This window comes from Salarias fasciatus, chromosome 3 (assembly GCF_902148845.1).
Source record: "Salarias fasciatus chromosome 3, fSalaFa1.1, whole genome shotgun sequence".
Classification (NCBI taxonomy): Eukaryota; Metazoa; Chordata; class Actinopteri; order Blenniiformes; family Blenniidae; genus Salarias; species Salarias fasciatus.
The window spans coordinates 21174542-21195382 of NC_043747.1; the positions used below are offsets into that span (position 1 = coordinate 21174542).

Consider the following 20841-nt stretch of genomic DNA (forward strand, 5'->3'; position numbering starts at 1 on the left):
CTTAAAGACAGTTACGTCCTTGGACCACAGGGGGCAGCACTGCGCAAGAGGGTAGAAGAAAGCCGAAAGAAGTGCAGCGTTTCCTGCAGGAAAAAAGTTTAGCCAGGGGGGAGCGCGCGGCGGGGAGTTTTTGGACCGTCGGGAGGGTGCTAGGGGCTCGCGCGACGCTTCTTGGACCGTCCGAAGGAGAGAGAGAGCGCACACGCGTGGACCGCTGTTTTTTTCCCCTCTCCGTTGTCAAGGCGCTGCAGAATGTAGTGCGGTAGCGGTGGTGGTGGTGGTGGTGGCTGCATTAGAAATGTTTAACATTTTGCATGTGTGACCTTGTTAATAAATTCATTCAAATGAATTTTCTTGATTTCTTTCTAACAGCCTTTGTAAATATTATCTGTGAGAGAAAGTTAATACAATTACTCCCAAAGTAATATACACCATTTTTTATTAATAAAATAACAGCAAAACGAACTATTTAACAAGCATTCTGGATTCTCCTTAACTCCAAGGTAGGTCTGGTAGAATCTCAAAATTAAGGGAGATAACGTCCCTTAGTCTCGCTCCTTTCCTCAACTTGTTTAGGAATGGGACAGCACTTAACTTCACGGGAGCGCGCATTTTGAGGAATGAGGAGTAAGATTGAGGATTAAGCAGAGAATTGGGATTCGCCCCAACTTTGTGACATACTTAGGTTTGAAGAATTTCAAACGAGCTGTTTTCTATCCGAAGGGAGGGGCTGCTGTAAAGAGCAGCAGACTGAAAGAGATTACTCAGACATGCGTGGATGAAAGGAAATAACATTTTGGGGGTAGTTTTTAAGGGAATTCAATTTTGGGGCATGCTACAAACCTTAAAAAAGTGGATTTTGCATGATATAGGTCCTTCAAATCTATCATAGGTAACAAGTATACCTTTAATCAATTGCAGGGACAGCTACCTCTCGGGGTCGAAGAATTCTTAAAGGTGCATTAAGGAGTTTTACAACCTTAAAAATACTTATTTTCCACCATAAATATGTTACACATTTTTAATGATGTGTACAATGTGCCCTGACATATTCATTACAAGTACCTCTAACAGCGCTAAATTGTCACTTGAAAGTTGCAGTGCCGGTCCGGCACCAGCATTTTTTTGGGGAGAATTTGAAAGTAATGACGTAATGCGCGCTCCGGCTCGTTAGGTTTCATTTGTCCGCCATTACTCCGCCAGATGCTTAGTGAGCAACAACTGAGCAGGAGCTTCCAGAAAGTAAGAAAAGACTGGCTTCTAGCACTGCCACAGCTCCAGCACAGACTCCACCAGGTAAAAGAAACTTACATCTTACTTGAGCGCTGCTAAACGAGCGAGGAAGGAGCTCCCCTCTTCCATGCACGCGAGCCACAGGGATGAGTTTTTCACTAAGCTGCATTACGCCCAAGGCCTGCAGGGGGCGCTGTTTCGCATAAAACGTGCAAACTCCTTAAGGCACCTTTAAACCTCAGTTCCCCAAAGTTGCTATCAAAGACATATAAAATATTATCAAAGGTAGAAGATAAAATCTTCCTTCCGACCTTAAAATGGGAGGCTGACTTGTCTAACAACTTTGACTAAAATGCGTGGTCACAAATATGTTTAAATACTTTCAAAATGACAAAGAATTCAAATATACAACTAATACAATTCAACATTCTGCATAGAATTCATTATACAGGACGAAGGATGTTCCAGATGGGCCTATCACAATCTGATATCTGTTCATATTACAATAATAACATGACTGACAGCTACCTCCATGCCTTGTGGTCCTGCACACCAGTGCAGAGGTTCTGGCTTCAGGTGTGTGAAGACCTGTCAACATGGTTCACATGCAATATCCCTGCAACTCCCACACTGTGTCTTTTATGGGTGTGGGGGGTGGCAAATGGGGGGTGGGGTGGATGGGGGTGTAGATAGGGGGGTGGTGGTGGTGGGCTGTGGGGGTTAGGGGGTGGGGGAAGGTGGGTGTGTGTGTATGTGCATGTGTATATGTGTGTGGGTGTGTATGTGTGAGTATGTATGTATGTTTTTGTATGAGTGGGTATGTATGTATGTGTATGTGAGGGTGTGGGTGTGTATCTGGATATGTATGTATATGTGTGTGACTGTGTATGTGTAAGTGTGTATGTATGTGTGGGTATGTTTCTGTGAGCATGTATGTATGTGTGTGTGGGTGTGTATCTGTAAGTATGTATGTATGTCTATGTGTGGGTGTATATGTGTGGGCGATTGGAGGTATGTATGTGAGGAGAGAGTGTGGTGCCCTGTGGGGGGTGGCCTGGTGGGCCTGGGGGCGTTGGGCCCTGGGTCTGGGTCCTTCCGCTGCCCCCTGTCTGTCCTCACCTCCACTCCTTCTGATGCATGATGGGTGTGTGCTTCTTGGGTCGGTGGCTCTCTGGCTATGGTCGCTGTCCACCCTGGTCCTGGGGGGTGGGGTTGGCGCTCCTGGCCCTGTCCTTCATCCGGGGGCTCCTGGGTGACGGGGGTGCGGCGGCATCCCTGGACCCCCCTCTTCCCCCGCTCTCATGCACACACACGTAGGGCTTTGGGAGGTGGGCTTATCAGGTTGGGTGTGGTGGAGGGGGCCATCTAAGTGGCCTCCATCACTGCACCCTTCAGTGGCTCGCCTCTCAGTCTTAATTGCACTTAGTCATCTAACACGACCAAATACATACAAACACACACGTCGGGGGGTCTTGGTGCGCCATGTCAGGGGTGGGGCTGTTCAGGTAGATGGGACTGCTCGTTTGGCCTCACTCGCGGCACGGTGTGGTTACTGCCCCTCAATCGCAATCGCAAACAACATATACCCCATCAACACTCACGAGGCGAGGGGGAGGGAGGGGGCAATGGGGTCTTCTGTGCCCCCGTTTCCGGATTCCTTCTGGTGGGGCTGGGGGGGGGGGGTGCTGTTGTTTTCCCCACGGGCCTGGGGTGAGGACCGGCTCTGATGCCCTGGATCTCGGGGTGCGTGGCTGGAGCGCTGGGGGGTGTACTGGCCTGGGGTGGGTAGCCGCCCGTGTGGGCCGGTTCTCCCGGGTGGGTCATGGCCCTCCGCCTGTGTGGGGGGTCGGCTCTTGGGCCTTGGGCTCTCGGCTCTGCCCACCCTGGGCGTCCGGCGCCGCGGGGCCCGGGCCCCGGGACCACCAGGGTCCCCGGCCGGGGCTTTCCTCTGCCCCATTTCTGAACCGGAGCGGGGGTGTCTGCCTGGGGGAGCGGTTTGCATCCGGGCTCTGTGATGACCGCCGGCTGTCTGGGCTCTGGGGGCCTCTCTGGCCTGCTTCTGGCCTTCTCAGGGGTCAGAGGTCATATATGCATGATCACTATCACCATCATATTTGCATGATCACGCGGATCTTAAATCACTCTTCACATACTCGGTTACCTTGTCTTCTTGTGGTGGTTAGAATAATGGTGATCTGGAGTAGCCCTCTCTTGATGCACGCCCTGAGTTTACTACTAGTTACTAGTCTGTTCACTACTATGGTTCATCGGGGGGGGGGGGGGGGGGGGGCATTATATATATATGTATGGTTCTGTCAGTTTTTGTGTTGGTTGTCGGCTCTGTTTTGGCGTTGTCTAGATTGGGGTTTGGGATTCTTCTTGGTTGCGTGTGGTGCCTCGACAACACTGTTTTGCATTTGTTGTGAATTTGTACATTGGTTGCCCCCCCCCCCCCCCCCCCCCCCCCCCCCCCCCCCCCCATCCCGATTTTCCCTCTCTTTATCTTTCTCTCTTTCTGTCTCTCGCTCTATGAGTGTTTCCGTCCCAGTCCTGTCCAGCAGCCGGATGCCAGCTTTAAATAATGTTCGGATAGTAAAAGGCTACAATCATACAATATTGCAGCTGCTGAACAGGACAAGGGAAAAAAAAAGAATATATTGATTGAAGTTTGAATACATTGACTGGAACTTGACTGGCGTCATCAAAACAGTGTCACCATCTTGTAGTTTTAAATGTGTGGATGTTGCTGGTGCTGGTTGGTCAGAATCACCAGGCTTTACTGTAAAGTTAGTGCAGTTAAAATTTTTATAGACGCATATCTGAGCAGACTGACATTATGTGCTACTGCTGCCTGCTGTGTGTAACTTGCTCAAGGCTGACTGTGTGTCGCCGATCATCAAATACATTCAATACAAAATATTTCAGGCTGCATTGGACGATGAATGTGGGCGATTCTTACTGTATCTAAATAATAAATGAAGAGCTTCTGATGCGCCGATTGATCCGCAGTCCCAGAGAAGTGTCGCATCAAAGCACAGTGCCATTACGCACGGAGATTTACTGTATTTATGCAGCTATTTAAGGCAGAAATGACCAGCAGAGGTGTTTGGTTTTCATTTTGAGGCCAACATTAGTCAAACACGGTCCTTCACCAGCTCCTCTCATGAACCGTACCGTAGCTGCTGTTCACTCCAGTCTGGTTCAGGCAGCTTGGACATTAATATGAGGTGTTCAAATGCAATCAGTAATTCACAAAGTTTACTGAAATAATTAAAGAGATGACACAATGAGACAGCAAAAATAATGTGGGATGTCTGCGACCCTTATGTAAAACTTATTTTAGCCATGTTGCTTTCCTTTTATACAATTGGAAACAGAAAAAAAACTTTGAAAATGTGTCTAATTGTCCATATCTCGCTCATGTTTCACCTCTATTAAATCACCAGGTAATAATAATAAGGCGCTATTGTTTAAACATGCAGACCTGAACACTGTTCTGTTAGTAGCTCTGCTGTTTTATAGAGTAGACCCTGTTAGCAGGGATCATAGTAACTTCTTTTCACAATTCTGTGTCAAACAGAGCAACACGCAGACTTCTCCTACTACTGCAAAATGTTGTTGTGTATATATAATATACACTTGCTTAATACATCCTTTTCTTAAACAATATAAAATTTTTGTCAGAAAATGGGTTGAAAGTGTAAATAAATGCTTCAGGTCATACATGACATGTGTCTGTACAGAGTTGGTGGATTCATTCCATCTTTGATGGAATGAATCCAGCCTGGAGGAGATCTGCACTAACTTAAACAATAACGCCTGGCTAATCTTACCTCTTGTGTTCTGGTGCAGATTGTACAGCTGGACTGCAGAGCACACCTGTGGAGTGTTAGCCATGAGGTTGGCCTGACTACTAGCTGCTTGGCCTGTTTGAGGTCTGCCGTGATTAAATAAGTATCAAAACCTCTTCATCAGAAGTAATTGTTCAGTAGTTGTTCATATGTATATGCGCCTCTGGTGGGGTGGAGGGTCCCCTGTTTACCCCTCATCTTAAGATTTGAAGGTGATGAGATACTCTGGGTAAGCCTGGTTGTCATGAAACACGATGTACATCTGGGGTTTGTCCATTCGATCCACCACGCTGTCGAAGCGGTCGTGGGGCTGCTGGCTGTCTCGAGGAGGAGGGACGTTCATGCTGCTGTTGCCCTGAGTGTAGATGCCGGTCAGCACTCGAGCCACGAACATGACCTGAGACTTGTCAGCAGCCGGCTTGGAGTAGCGCGGATTCGCTGAGTAAGATGCCTTCACAGCAAAGTAAACACCAGCACCATATGCAGTTCCTGAGGATGAGATGAACAGGAGATGAGACGTATTTCATGTCAGAGTTTATTTTCTGTCTTCTGTTCTGTGTGTGTTGAACTGGGTCTCCGGTTTGATGCTCCTTGTCTTCTCTTCCTTATGTTTGAATGCTGCTCTGATGTCTTCCACCTGCCTGAGTGTTAGATTGTCTTCACCTGGAGCCTCTCCTATAAATTGTGCTTTCTTGTCTGTCCAGGTGTGTTCTTGTCTCTGTGCTCCTGAGCTTTACTTAGGTCCTTTATGTGACATGTATTTTGTTGTTTTTTTTTATTTTATTTTATTTTTTTTTTTTTGACATTTGAATTTTTAGTTTCACCTATTTGCTTGGCAATGAAATGAGTTTTACCTTCTACATCAGCAGATTCTGACACTCTAAGTCCTCATCTCCTGACCCAAACAAAACACTTACATTTCCAAATTCCCTCATTATACAGTTTTTCAGAGAGGGAAGGGGAGAAGTAGTAGTCATTGTATTCCTTGGGGATCTTTACCATTTTGTCCACAGAAACGACGATTAAAGCCGGTCTTCATGATGGAGTTGCAGCTGTCCTTGGTGGTCCCGTGAAACAGAAATGTTTCCCTCACTCCCCCGTCCTGCTTGTTCTTCTCTGAAATGTGCTTCTTCTGGACTTGGTAGGCGCGACGCAGATGGATGTTCTGCAAACGCTCAATCTAGCAGCAAAAACAACAAAAAAGACCATGAGTCACTGAGTATTACACAGAGGAGTCTAACTCCATCTGCACCGTTGTGAAACTTATGCATTGTTATTGTTACAAACAAATATGTGTTATGGCAATTGAAAACCTGTTTGAGTGTATAACAATTGAGATTCAAAGAGAAAACAAAAACATAATCTTCATTTGTGTTTGTAGAATGTCAGGCTCTTGTACGGTTCAATTTAGTGAGAAATTGGAAGAATTGTTTGCTGAAAAATTGACAAAAACCATAGTCGTGTGTGGAGACTTCATCATTGACTTGCTTAATCCAGATCGAAACAAGATGATTGAGAATTATATTGATACAATATACAGATTAAATTTGTATCCTACATTAATTGACAATATTTTGACCAATGATATTCTTCATGACTCAACAAGTGGACTGTTAGTATGTGATATAAGTGACCATCTACCAGTATTTACATTCTTTGATAGCGGAAATCAGTATATAAGGATAAGAACAGAGGAATCAATAAATGCTTTCAAAAGTGACTTAACAACACATAACTGGGAAGAGGTGTACAATAAAAGAAATGTGCATGATGCATATGATGTTTATTAAAATATTTCAAATGTTGTATGATAAAAATTGTCCCTTAAAGAAAAGAAACAAAATTTTTCAACAAAAAGGTAATCCCTGGATGACTAAGGGATTGCAGAATGCCTGTAGGAAGAATTTGCTCTATAAAAAATTAATCAAATCAAGAACTAAGGAAACTGAAAATAAATACAAAACATATAAAAATAAACTAACAAATATTATCATAACTGCAAAGAAAGATTATTTATGTAAGTTATTGGATAACAATAAAGATAATATGAGAGAACTATGGAAAATACTGAACAATGTAATACATAAATCCAAAGGAAAGGTTTGTTACCCCAAGCATTTCACTGTGGACGGAAAAGAAAATGATAATATGATGGATGTGGCCAATTTTTTTAATAAGTTTTTTGTTAATAATGGAAGTGACCTAGCTGAAAAGATTCCAGATGTGGGGAGAGACACAGGCAATCATAATTTTATTAATCAAAATCTAAGTTCAATGTTCCTGAGAAATGTTGAAGAAAAAGCAGTAATTAAGGTAGATTCTGCATGCAAAAACAAATCATCACGTGATTGCAATGATATTGACATGACTCTTGTCAAAAATGTTATTGAATGTATTTCAAAGCCGCTCAACTACATCTGTAATTTATCTTTTCAAACTGGTACATTTTCAAATCAAATGAAAGTAGCCAAAGTCATTCCACTGTATAAAGCTGGGGACAAACATTATTTTACAAATTATAGACCAGTCTCATTACTTTCTCAATTCAAAAAGCTTTTTGTTGCCCGTTTGAATACATTTCTGAAAAAAAAAAAAAAATACTTAGTGAAAGTCAGTACGGGTTCAGGTCAAATAAGTCAACTGCATTAGTACTTCTAGATTCTGTTGAGGAGATAGCAAATTCGTTGGAGAAAAAAATGTATACAATCGGAATATTCCTTGATCTCCAGAAGGCTTTTGATACTATTAACCATGGCATTTTAATATACAAGTTAGAGAGATATGGGATCCGAGGGAGAGTATTGGACTGGGTAAAGAGCTATCTGACTGACCATAAGCAATTTGTACAACTTGGAGATTTCTGTTCTTTTCTGTTGGATGTTTCTTGTGGTGTCCCACAGGGGACAGTATTGGGCCCTATTTTGTTTATTCTTATATAATTTATATATGTAAAGTTTCAGATGTTCTTAAGTTAGTTTTGTTTGCTGATGACACAAGTATTTTTTGTACTGGGGATGATCTCCAGGCATTGGAGCAGGAAATGAATACAGAATTGAATAAAATTAAATTGTAGTTAGACAGAAACAAATTGTCATTAAACTTGGGGAAAACCAAGTTAATGGTGTTTGGAAACATGGGAACAAATGATGTTGAAATCAAGTTGGATGATAAAATTATTGAAAAATAAATTAAATAAAATTCTTAGGAGTATTAATAAATGATAAAATTAATTGGAAATCACATATAAGCCAGGTTCAAAGAACAGTTTCAATAAGTATTTCAGTAATAAATAAGGCAAAACATGATCTAAATAAAAATTCATTGCGTATACTGTATTGTTCAGTAGTTTTGTCATATTTTACTTACTGTGCAGAAGTATGGGGAAATACCTATAAAATAGCATTACACCCTCTTGTCATTTTACAGAAGAAAGCAATAAGAATAATACATGGTGTTGGTTACAGAGAACATACAAACATACTTTTTGCAAATTCTAAATTATTAAAATTTCAAGATATTGTTAATTTATTGACTGTACAAATTGTATTTAGGGCAAGTAAGGACAATCTTCCAAAAAGCATCTGACTTTTATTTTCTAAAACAGCAGGTGTATGGTATAATTTACGACATACACATAACTTTAAAGTTAGATGGGCAAATAATAAACGGAAAAGACTTTGTCCTTCAGTTCAAGAGGTAAAATTGTGGAACAATCTGGGAAGGCAGTTCAAGGAATGTCCAAAGATGAAATTATTTAAAAAGCAACTTAAAGAAATGACTTTTGAAAAATATATTAAGGGGAATGGTTTTTGTTTATAAAAAAAGGAAGTGTTATTAACTGTACTGTGAACATATTTGTGTGATAATGAAGGTTGTAATATCTTTAGTTAAAGAGTTTAGTAAAGAGGGGTGGGAGATAATAAGTGTTACTTCATCCCACTCCTTGTCGAGCTATTATAAATGTGTTTTGTTATTGTATTGTGTTGTATTGATTGTAATGATTTTTGTTTACTGTAATTTTTGTTTACTGCTGAACACTGAGAATGAAATTAAGCTTGAAACAAAACAAACAAACAATATGTTATTAATCCAGGTAATTTTTTGATTTTTTTTTAGGAAACATATTTTTCTGTGAGGGAGTTCATTACATGAATACTTCATTTCATTGCAAGCCTGCAAATAACTCAACAATTTACTGCTGAATTTAAAATCTTTCCGTTTCTTCAAAATAATATAGATGTCTCCATTGGGAACCATCTACCTTCATCACAGTCTTGCTCTCAGTTTTTCTGAAAGCACGCATCAAAGCTTGGTACTCTGCAGAGGAAGGCAGCACTTCCACCACCTTCACGTTCTCCCCGGGGGCCATGCTGTCCCAGTAAAGAGGCATGGTGAAGTCTGGAAGACATTGAGATCAGGAACAAAACAGAACTCTAAACTGAGAATCTTCACAGGATGGTACTGCAAAGTGTGAATAAATAATATATAGATGAATAATACTTTAAAAAAAACTCATGACCTGAAATTTGTCAACAGAGGGAACTGTTATGCTTAATGTGTCCACTAGGGTTCACTGTTGTGACTCCTGACATCCATCTTCTTACCTGGCAGGTTCTCCAGTCGTTTGAGCTTCCTGGGCTCTGCGACCATGAGGTTTGTGGCCTTCATGCTGTTTAGATCTACCGTCCACGTGGCTCCATGTGCATCCACTATTCCCGTGGCTAAGTCTTGTTTTTCCAGATTGTAATTTGCAGTTTTGGGAAGTCTCTCCCAGTGACGATTGTGGCTCATGATGCACCAAACCACACGGGTGAACAGTTCCTCTTCCTCCTTGACTCTCATCTCTCTCTTGAGGTTACCGTGGAGAATTGCATTGAATGCCATCACCGCCTGGGTGACGCCATCTTTTAGGCCGCTCACAGATAAGTCGCCTGACTGGTTATTTTGTATGTACAGTCCCTGAGTCTCGATCAGCTTCATTAGCTCTGTCACGTCGTCCTGCACGAGGCTGTGCAGTTCCTCTTTTCTGAAGGTGTGAGTGGAGCACTGGTTCTGATACAGATCTTTCAGCTTCGCCATGGCGTCGTCAACGGTCTTCCTGCTGAGACCCAGGAAAAGGAAGGCAGACTGACTTTCAGGACTGTTGCTGAGAATGCTGAGGTCTGCGCTCGCTGACAGCCGGTGCTCTTGTTGCTGTGTTTTAGGCAGGGCACCTGAAAATGAGAAAAAAAAATATGAAAATTGAGTAATTGAAAAAAAAAAAAAACTTTTAGCTGAATTATAATTTATACCAGGGCTGTGGCTCTTGGGCCAAAATGGGCTCTCAAAAGGCTCCAATCTGGTCCACCAAAAAACCAATCAAAATTTTAAACATTTCAAAGAATATGTGGATTCTTAAGAAACAAATTTCTTATGAGCAGAGGACACAACACAATACTGAGTCCAGTGGTGAGATATTGGTGAAGCTGCCATGAAAGATAGCTCCTTTGATGGTAACAAATAAGCAGAAGCCTGACAAACAAGGGTTTGTAAAAACATGCAAAATGACACAGCTGTAGGAGAAGTTTTATTGGGGGATATTAAACTATATTTTGCACCAGAAGGTGTCACAGCCTGTGTCTCTGAGACCATATAGGGACGCTCGGGGTCTGTTTTGTCTGCCTGGCTGTTTAGGTGGGCGGCGCTGGGTGGTGGTGTTTAAGGAAATCAGGACGGCCTGATCATGAGAATTGCCTTCAGCTGCGACTTCGAGTGGAGATCCCTTCCTGATGAGGGCATCTGTTAAAGCTGAACTCTGACTCCACTTAAGCACTGGAGTGAAGCACCAACTACAATTAGCTGTTACATGTGAGCGTTTGTTGATGGCTTCCCGTTCCCTCTTAACTTTGTGTCTCCTTCCCGGTCAGCCGATCTCCCTGACTCGCTGCATCCTGCCTGGCCCTCAGGCGCCACCTGCTTTTTAACCACTCCCGACTTTAGGGCTGGACCTACCTGTCTTTGGAGAACTCCTGCTCCAATCACTTCACCTGGCCCAGTCCCTTGCATCCCTTTGGACGCCGGACCTCAGATCTCCTCAGTGAAATTAATACATTTTGCTTTCCAACGTTCGTTTTGCGATCTGCTCTTGAGCCTCTGGCGCACACCGTAACAGAATTTTTCATTAAAATGCTTTATGTTGAGGTTGTTGTCATTTTCAGTTGAAATTCTTTGGTTTAAATTTAAAGGCTGTCTTTTACCGTTCCTGTCCAGTCAAGATGAAGTTGTGCTGAATGTGGCCCCTGAACTAAAACATGTTTGCCGCCTCTGACTAGAACAGACAGCTTTCTCAATAAACACAGAGAAGCCGAAGCTACACTTTACCTGTGCAATATTCAGCAGTGGAAAAAATCTGCTTGGCTTCCTCCTGAAATGCCAGGAACACATTGATCTTATACAGGATGATGCGAATATTGCGCAGGGTGTGAAAGTGAGCAAAAGTCATGGCGCTCTTGATCCCTCGAAGGATTGCTCCTGCCACGAGTTCAGGCTGCAGCCCGCCGGCTCCTGCACAACAAACCAAACCAGAACAGTTAAAAGTGATTCCTGAAACCGTAAAAATCTTCCATTTTCAATCATGAACCCACCAGCACAGATTGCAGGGATTGCTACAGAAGTGTAGTAGTTTGCTTCGCAGCACTTGATGATCATTTGACTGATCTTTTCAATGCGGCTGGCGGACTTCTCTCCACACACGTGTAAAATGGCTTTGCAGGGGAACCGTCCTGGCTTTGTGAAAACCATGGTTTTTGGGTTTATTGTCACTACAAACAAAACATATGTAAACAAATTTAGTCAGGAGCTAGTCAATGAAAAAGGAGCAACAACCGTTTTTTCTTTTTTATTATTACCTGTTTTAAGTTTTGCCTCTACCTCTGGTCCAGCTATAGCTAAGATACTTTTGCATACACCATCTGCAGGATAAAAAGACAAAAAACAAAAAGCAATTAGATTAATCTTTTGAATATAAATATCAATAAATAAAATGTGAAATCACGTGATTAGACAACAGTAGTGATTAACAATATGACTGTACACAAAAGTCATACTTTTTGGAAATCAGGAACATTGTTTTGCTTCATGTCTAATTTCCCAAAGTTCCAATTAATAATATGATTATTTCTTTGTGTACAGCCATAGTGTTCATTTGAAAATTAAATCCCCTTGTTGGTGCTCAAGTTATTAATAATCCCTTTGAAAGTAAAAGGAGTGGATTTGGTAAGCACTGACCTAATAACATTGACATCCATGCAGTCACAGTGCCACGAAATAGTGCCATAAGAACCATTCATTTTAAATTCAAAATATTTTCTTTCCTCCCCTCCTGGACTGCCGCCTTAACATGTTGGAGGAGTTTGAGCACCTGTATGATCCCAGAAGCTATATTGTCAGGGACTTCATGCCTCTGGTTAGGGTCTCCCATGGCAAACAGGTCCTGGGTGATGGGCCAGACTCAAAGCAGTACAGAAGTCCTTATGAAAAATATAAAAAGAAAAAGGTCCTTACGTCACCCGGTATGGCACAGCCAGGCCCCCACCGAGGAGCCAGGCCTGGGGTTGAGGCTTGTATGTGAGCACCTGGTGGCCAGACCTTTGCCCATGGGGCCTGGCCAGGCTCATCACGCAGCCTCCCTGATCTGATACTGAGTGGTGTTCAATTATTGGACTTCTGTGCGAGCCACAGTTTGTCCATAATGAACACCATGTTCGAGCACAGGGGTGTCAACAAGTGCACTTGGCACCAGGACACCCTAGATCAACCTTGTTTTTGTGTCATCTGATCTCTGCCCACATGTCTTGGCCACTCGGGCGAAGAGAGGACCAGAGCTGTGGAACAATCACCACCTGGTGGTCAGTTGGAAACCGGACAGACTTAGCAGACCCAAACGTGTTGTGAGGGTCTCTTGGGAACATCATGGGGAACCCTCTGTTCGCATGGTTTTCAACTCCCACCTTAGGGAGAGCTTCTCCCCGATCCCAAGGGAGCTCTGGGACACTGAGTGTGGACCATGTTCTCCACCTCCATTATTGAAGGAACTGCTCGGAGCTGTAGTCGTAAGGTCTCTGGTGTTTGCCATGATGGCAACTCCCAAACCTGGAGGTGGACACCAGCAATCAAGCTGAAGAAGGAGTCCCATGGAGTCTTGCTGGCTCGTGGGACTGCCGAAGCAGCTGACAGGTACCAGCCGGCCTAGCGAACTGCAGTCCGAGCGGTTGTGGAGGCAAAAATTCAGGTCTGGGAGGAGTTCGGGGAGGCCATAGAGGAGGACTACCGGTCGGCCTCAAAGAAATTCTGTCAAACCATCCGGCGCCTCTCTAGGGAAAAACAGGTCTCCACCAACACTATTTATCGTCAAGGTGGGGAGCTGCTGACATCAATATTATCGGACTGTGGAAGGAACACTTCGAGGAACTCCTAAATCCCGTCATCCCATCTTCCACGGAGAATGCAAAGGCTGAGATGTCAGATATGGACTCATCCATCACCCAAGCTGAAGTCACCAAAGTTGTTGGAAAGCTCCTCGGTGGTAAGGCATCGTGGGTGGATAAGATCCTCCCTGAGTACCTTAAGTCTCTTATTTGTGCAGGGACTGTCTTGGTTGACATGTCTCTGTAACATCTCATGGCAGTCAGGGATAGTGCCTCAGGATTGGCAGATTGGTGGTTCCCTTTTTCAAAAAGGGGACCGGAGGGTGTGCTCCAACTATAGGGAGATCTCACTCCTCAGCCTCCTTGGAAAAGTCTATTCCAGTGTATTAGAGAGGAGGATTTGACCAATAGTCAAACCTCATATCCAGGAGGTTTCAGCTCGGATATCAGCATGTCTGGCTGATATCTCCACATGGATGAAGAAACAGTACCTTCAGCTAAATCTTTCTAAGACTGAACTCATGGTCTTTCCAGCTTGTCCATTTGTTCAGCCTCAGATCAGTGTCCAACTTCACTCGAGCCTACTTGTGCCCACAAACTCAGCCAGAAACCTGGGTGTCATGACTGATGACCAGCTGGCCTTTAAGGTTCACTCTGGCCTCAGTTTCTCGGTCTTGTTGTTATGCCCTCTACAACATCAGGAAGATCAGACCCTTCCTGACCCAACAGGCCACACAGCTTCTGGTTCAGGCTCTCGTGATGTCACACATTGACTACTGCAACTCTCTTCTGGTGTGTCTCCATGCATGTACAGTCAAACCTCTACATATGATCCAGAGCTCTTTTGGGCTGGTTCTCCTGTTCATCTCCCTTCACTGGCTTCTAGTTGCTGCCAGAATCAAATTCAAAACTGTCCCCCTGGCTTACAAAACTTTTACAAGGACGGCTCCAGCCTACCTGGATTCCCTGATTCAGGTCTACTCTCCTTCACGCCCACTTCGCTCTACATGTGAGAGACGCCTGGTGCTTCCAGCCCAGCACAGTTCCAAATCTCTAGCCAGGCTCTTCTCCACTGTTGTTCCCAAATGGTGGAACAAACTACCTACCTCTGTACATTCTGTTGAGTCCCTTTCTACTTTGAAGAGACAACTGAAGACTCAATTGTTCAGAGAACACCTAGGCACGTAATCTGACTCCACCTCACCTTAGGGGTAGAATTAGTCAGGTGGTCCAAAACCCAGGATTTATTTAGCACTGACTAAGTTCTAATTTGAAAAAAAAAAAAAAAAAAAAAAAAAAAGGACGAGGGGTTGGCATTTCTTCTGCAACTTGCAGGCAACACCTTTGACCAGTCACACTTGAAGAAATTTTTGCACTCACTAAAGGCTTTCCTTATTTCTGAATTCTTGCTTGTGTTGTACGTCGTTTTGGACAAAAGCGTCAGCTAAATGAAATTGTAGATTGTAGTAGTCGTTTGTAGGAGGAACAATGTGGTTTTTTTGTCCTGGTCCAACACTGGAACAATGCACCAGCTCAAGACTTCCATAGGGTGCTCGAGGGCTCATGGGAGTTTGCCCAACCAGTCCACATGTGTTTCGTGGATTTGTAGAAGACATTTGACTGCATCCCTCCGGGTGCCTTGTGGAGGATGCTTTGGGAGTATGGAATCCGGAGCCTCTTGTTAAGGGCCGCCCAGTCTGTGTTACTGAAGCAGGAGCCTGGTCCACATTGCCGGCAGTAAGTCAGACTTGTTCTAGGTGCATTTCGTAATCCAGCAAGGCTGCCCTTAGTCACCGGTTCTGCTCATCATTTTTATGGACAGAATTTCTAGGCACAGCTGGGGGCCGGACGGGGCCAGGTTTGGTAGCCACAGTTGGCTTCATTGAACCTAGACCTGAAGGATGTGTGAACCAAGTGTGAAACAACAGGGATGAGGATCAGCACCTCCAAATTCGAGGCCATGGTCTTCGACCGGAAGAAGGTGTTATGCACTCTCCAGGTTGGCGGAGAGACTTTTCCCCAAGTGGAGGAGTTAACGATGCAGTGTGAGATTGACAGGTGGGTTGGTGCAGTAGTTGCAGTGATGCATTCATTGTATCGGTCTATTGTGATGAAGAGGGAGCTGAGCCGAAATGCGAAGCCCTCAATTTACCGGTCAATCTTCACTTCTACCCTCACCTATTCTCATGACCTTTTGGTCATGACTGAATGGACAAGATTACATGATCTCATGTTTGACACCCATGTTCTAAACTATGTAACATAAACTGAAATAATGATCAATAACATGCAACAATGAACATATTTTTCAAAGTTTTCAAGTCAAATACATGAGGTCTCCTGCACTGATGTTCACCAACAAAAGACCTCTGCTCTTGAATTTAGGAGGCAAAAATGAAAGTCATCAGCAAATGAAGTTCTTTTCAGTTTCTAGACCAAAATTCACTCACCGTGGTCAAAATTTGTGAAATCTGTTGTGTTCACCACAAGATCCGTAGTCTCATTGGTGATGTCCCCAAAAACCATCCGTAGTTTAATTCCACCTCCCAACATGATGTTAATTTCATCCAGGTCACTGGTGAGGGATCTGAAGATCTCTGGAGGGAAGGAGTTTTTTTTTTTTTTTTTTTAAATCAGCAGATCAGATTATCCTGTCACGAAGCCCTGACTGAGCTGGTTTTTCTGGAATACCTTCCTTACCTTGGCTCGTGCTCAGGTGTTGGTAGAAGTCACGGCAGAGCTGTGAAAGAAACAGAAGCAATCAAACATCAAGCAGTGCATGTCACATGTGATGCAGACATTGTGTTTGATATATTCACCTCGTCTGAGTCAGGGTCACCAGGTTTGATGATGATGTGGATGGTGGAGAGTGAACTAGATGATGCAAATGATCCAAACCCACAAACAGCGTCAGTGAGCACTTGGACGGCTTCACTCAGAGGATATCTTAGCAGTATTCCAGGCCCGATAACAGGAAATGCTAACGAACTGAAGCCCTGCTGAGTACATAGATCCAAGCAGTGTCTGAGTCCTTTACCAAGAGCCTGCAGAACACAAAATCAAAGTAACGTTTTCTTTGTAAGATTATGCAATAAGCATTGTAAAGGTATACAGTGCTGCATGTAGATTAAATGAAATATCAGGAATACAGAAGGTCATTAAAGAAATGTGATGGAATGATTTTCCTTTCACAAACTTCAGCTGTTTTATTCATTAAAACCAAATGATTTCGATTACTTGTGAATGCTGGACATTTTGGTTTTATTGACTGTTTTAAAATGTGGTCTTGAGGAGAAACTTGTTTCTCAAATCAAAAATATGATTACTTTTGCCTTCGATTAGGTCAGATGCTATTCAGAAAGCTTCAATTGGATTTAAAATTGTTGTATTTCAATACCAAATCTTTCAATCTTTCACTTCCTGGTTCTCGCTACACTGATTGTTAAGGTGATCATTAGAATAATCAACAAGAAAACTGTATGGTCAACTTTATGAGCATGCCTCCAACAAGCAGACCTTCAAATTCAATAAATATATTTCCTTTTCCAAACATATTTTTTCACAGCTCTTACTTTACCTGGACACTCGTGCCTCTGACTCCATCCCAAGGTAAACACTCAATGAAGAAGATCTTTGAGCAGCCCAGTGATGGAGGACCGTCAACCTGCAGAATATCTCCAGGAGCGAGGCTGCAGTTCAACGCCAGAGAGTTGAACTTTGATTTCAGTGCATTACCAGCTTTCTCCAGAAGGCAGTTACCAATCTGTGTGGACGTCAGCTGTTTGTTGACCATGGGGATGACCAGAACATTGACCTTTGAGACAGACAGTGAAACACAGTCAAATCAGTTAATGTACTGTTCTGTTTTTTTGTGTTACTTGAGGACATACTGATGAAAATTAATGGAAATGGTCAAACCTGCTCATCTTCCAAAGAACCAAGCTTGATGGCAACGTTGGCTTTGTTGATGGGAGAACTCGCATTGTGAGCGGAAACTGGAGGTCTTGGGAGGAGAGTCATGGGGCTGCTGGAGCTTCTTTGTTTGCTTTTTACATCTGGAGTTGACACACATTGCTGTTCCCTGATAATAACCCGGAAGGAGCGCTCTACCAGCTCCTTGCTGTCTTTACCAGTTGCCTGATAGTATCGCTGAGCTCCTGTGCCTTCCAGAACCAACGTGTCTGACGTCAGAGAAGCCAAAGCTGAAAGTAAAGCCTGCTTGGCTTCTTGAACTTTGCAATGGGGACCAGACAGGATCACACAAGGATTTGGTAAATGAGAGACTTTTAAAGTCACGTTGGGTAACTTGACACCAGTCAGGTCTAAGATTTTATCGAAGCAATCAGCGAATTTAGGATTTGACAGGTTCACTGTATCCTGACTCATGACTTGGTTCATCTGATAGTCTTCAAGGATTGCGACCCTCTCTTTCACAGTCTCTGCTTTCCCCACAATCACAGCGTATCCTCTCCCTCTGTACACCTTGATGTCTTCATTCACAAAAGACAGATCCTGCAGTAACACCTGGACCTGCTTTACCTCGACTACATGATAGCAGACATACTCCTCGGTAATGTAGGCGATGATCTGGTCCACCTGCTGCTCCCATTTCTCTGCAACACCTCCGAAGGCTCCTCCAAGGCCCTTATCCACATCTCCCCTTACCACAGCCTCCTCTTCATTGCACTTTAACTCCATCTCACAGCCAATTAAAGACAGTTGTTTTTGGAGATATTTGAAAGCTTTGGGATTGTCTCTCATGTAACACAGGAGGAAACCATCCAAATGGTAAATCTTCTCGAGCCTTTTCGTGTTTGTTTTTGTGAAAATCTGAGAAAGTAAAACACCCAACATATCTATAGTTATTCAATGTTGATGTAAGTGGAATAAGAATGTTGGAGCAGGCAGGAAGTAAAAAACACTTAACAATATATTACACACTATGGAAACTAACAACCCTATAACTACTGCTAAACATCTTGAAAATAAGCATCGATTAACAGATCATGAGATCATTTCGTTGGTTTAATTTATTGTTCGTCCTGTCCCTGTGCACAGGTTGTGTCTTGGTGTGTGTGGATAATGTGAATCAGTTGTGGAAAACATCCTGGTGCAGTAAATCAAACGCACCCATCCCCATGGCAACCGCTGTGTTCAGGAAGAAGACATGCATGAGCACATCCTGCTTAGTGACATAGCTGCTACACAGCTTTTATTGATAAAATCTGACAAAATAACAGGAAGCACAACTGCTTGCTCTCCTGCCAATTTTAAATTTAGACATTTAACAACGAACATAAATATATAGAACATGCGTTTCACATTTGGAAGGCTGGGTGCGGAGGAGACCGGGCTCTCTCCAAGAGGAGGAGGAGGGAGCTGGCCGGCTTAGCCAAAACACCGCACAGACACTTCAACGCAATTTGGAATGAATTTAAAGAATATTTAAAACAGACGAGGTAGTTTTCAAGATTGTGTAATGACAGCGGGGCTATTTTATGACCCAGAGAGTACACTCTAAAAAGAAATGTCTAGACTCAACAAAAACAATCAATGCAACAGTTTGCATTAGTTTTTTTTAAGTTATGGCAACCTCAGAAATTACATTGAACCAACGAACTATATTACTTTGGGTGAATTCATTTTTTGCCTTCAGTCAAAGATCATTTTAAGTACTGCTTACTTAATAAATGCAATATTTTTATGTTGATAACTCAAATAAACTGGCTGCCCACTTTTAAGTAGTTAAAATGGACAGTTTTTGATTAACCTTAATATTGTGATTATTTGGGAATACAATACTGTCATAGCTAATGTGAACTGATTCTGTACAGGCAGACACAGGCCTTTATTAACCCCAGAGGCATATGGGAAGTGTTCTGTTGAACTCTATAAGTTTTAGTGTAGTAGCAGGGGCAGATTAAATGCTCAATACTTCTCATTCCAGGTTTGACATGAAAAGTAACTAAACTATTTATATTAACTGAACAACAAGAACACAACCAAACACAACTACCAATAACACTATTAACATCAGAACATTGAAATAAATCATGAAATCAGTGTTTAAATCTCAAATATCTCATCCCAAACTCCCATGATTCGTTGCAACACTACCATCATCATTGTTAAATTCTTCAAAGAGCCTGTTTCCTTTATGCTGTGACCAACACTAACCATGCCGATGTGGTGTCCTTACTCCAACTATTTGAAATAAACTTTACTCGCCATGAAATGTTGCTTGTATCAAGGTTTTTCATCCTGCTAAACCACTGTCGAACTTGTCCAGGCATGTTGTGTGGCGAGAGGGAACTTAAAATTGTGAAGTCAACCTTGACAAAATTAAATTGTCCAGCCAAGTTTGTTAAGTTATAACAACTTGAATTTTGTTTTAAACCCATCAACAATGAATTTTGAGTTCAAATTGCAAGCAAAATTAAGTTGATGTAAATAGGAACATTTTTATTTATTCATAACTTGAAAAAAATAAGTTTGAAACTTAGAAAATTTATCAAAATCAACTAATTACAATTTTTCACTTGGATCCATGTATTAAATCAAGTGGTGTTAGAAGCTTCTCTGAGTTACTTTTTAGAGTGTAGTAGCACCACTGAATGATTTTAGTGGCATTGGAATTGACAAACATCACTGAAACTGACCTCTGCTGACAGAAAAAAACCAGCAATACTGGTCTGACAACATTGTGAAGTGCTCACGTAGCAGTTTCTCGCAAACACATTACAATTAATGTAAGGCACAGAAACTGACCTGTGTCTGACTGGTCTTTGGTTGATCCGGAGATTCTGTTGGATTGATCCGACTCACAGTCAGTCGAACTTCTCCATCGGGAAGAGAGATGGTGTGATCCTTTCTCTGCAAAACCCTTTCCTGGTCTGTCAACAGCAAATGCCACAATCAGACTTCACAAAGATGCTGAAAATGGGAAATATTATTTGATACTGAACTTATTGAAGCAGGTGCAGAGAGCTTACCTTCTTTGTCTTTGAAACGGATTACATATCTGTTTCCTGGAAGTTTCTGTATAACTCCACATTCACCTCCTCCAGACTCTCTTCTCTTCTGAAAGTATCTTCTCACCTTGTCCTTTTCCTTGTCAGTCATGTCTCTTGCTTCAAAAAACAATGAATGTTTGTATTCTTCCATTTTGCCTCCGTAAAAAAAAACTTTCAAGAAAAAATGTCTTCCAGTCTCATGAGCGTCTGTTTGCATCTGATGTCTCCTACTTTCGTTTTCAATAAGTACCTCCTTCTTATTACCTAAACACACAGACAATACGTGATGCAGTTTATTTTCCCTTTGAGGTGGTACTTTCCTCTTTTAATCCAATCAGG

General features: G+C 42.7%; 2 protein-coding genes across 3 annotated transcripts in view; both read right to left on the bottom strand.

Moving 5' to 3' along the window:
- The window catches only part of LOC115382345 (protein mono-ADP-ribosyltransferase PARP15-like), a 73980-nt gene that overhangs the window by 33566 nt on the left and 19573 nt on the right, over nt 1–20841 (bottom strand). The window lies entirely within an intron of this gene.
- On the bottom strand, nt 3818–20679 carry LOC115385919 (protein mono-ADP-ribosyltransferase PARP14-like). 2 transcript variants are annotated; one of them, XM_030088013.1, is made up of 14 exons: nt 20482–20679; nt 20258–20382; nt 17408–18319; nt 17067–17303; nt 16309–16533; nt 16181–16229; nt 15940–16086; nt 11972–12034; nt 11708–11884; nt 11445–11627; nt 9689–10297; nt 9346–9482; nt 6084–6264; nt 3818–5573 (listed from the first exon to the last, which is right to left on the bottom strand). In XM_030088013.1, the coding sequence occupies exons 1-14, from the start codon at nt 20651–20653 to the stop codon at nt 5284–5286; spliced, it is 3507 nt and encodes a 1168-aa protein (XP_029943873.1). In that variant the 5' UTR covers nt 20654–20679; the 3' UTR covers nt 3818–5283. The 2 variants fall into 2 exon arrangements, with proteins under 2 accessions (XP_029943873.1, XP_029943875.1); XM_030088015.1 differs by having other exon boundaries at nt 3819–5573; nt 16190–16229; nt 20482–20678.

What these genes read in the sequence shown, in the direction of transcription:
- LOC115385919 (XM_030088013.1), bottom strand. Translation starts at nt 20,653, where the DNA reads ATGGAAGAATACAAACATTCATTGTTTTTTGAAGCAAGAGACATGACT. An exon ending in TTTCACAAATTTTGACCACG is followed by an intron (nt 12,035 to 15,939) that starts GTGAGTGAATTT and finishes TTTATCCTGCAG; the next exon opens with ATGGTGTATGCAAAAGTATC. An exon ending in AATCCCTGCAATCTGTGCTG is followed by an intron (nt 11,628 to 11,707) that starts GTGGGTTCATGA and finishes TTTGTTGTGCAG; the next exon opens with GAGCCGGCGGGCTGCAGCCT.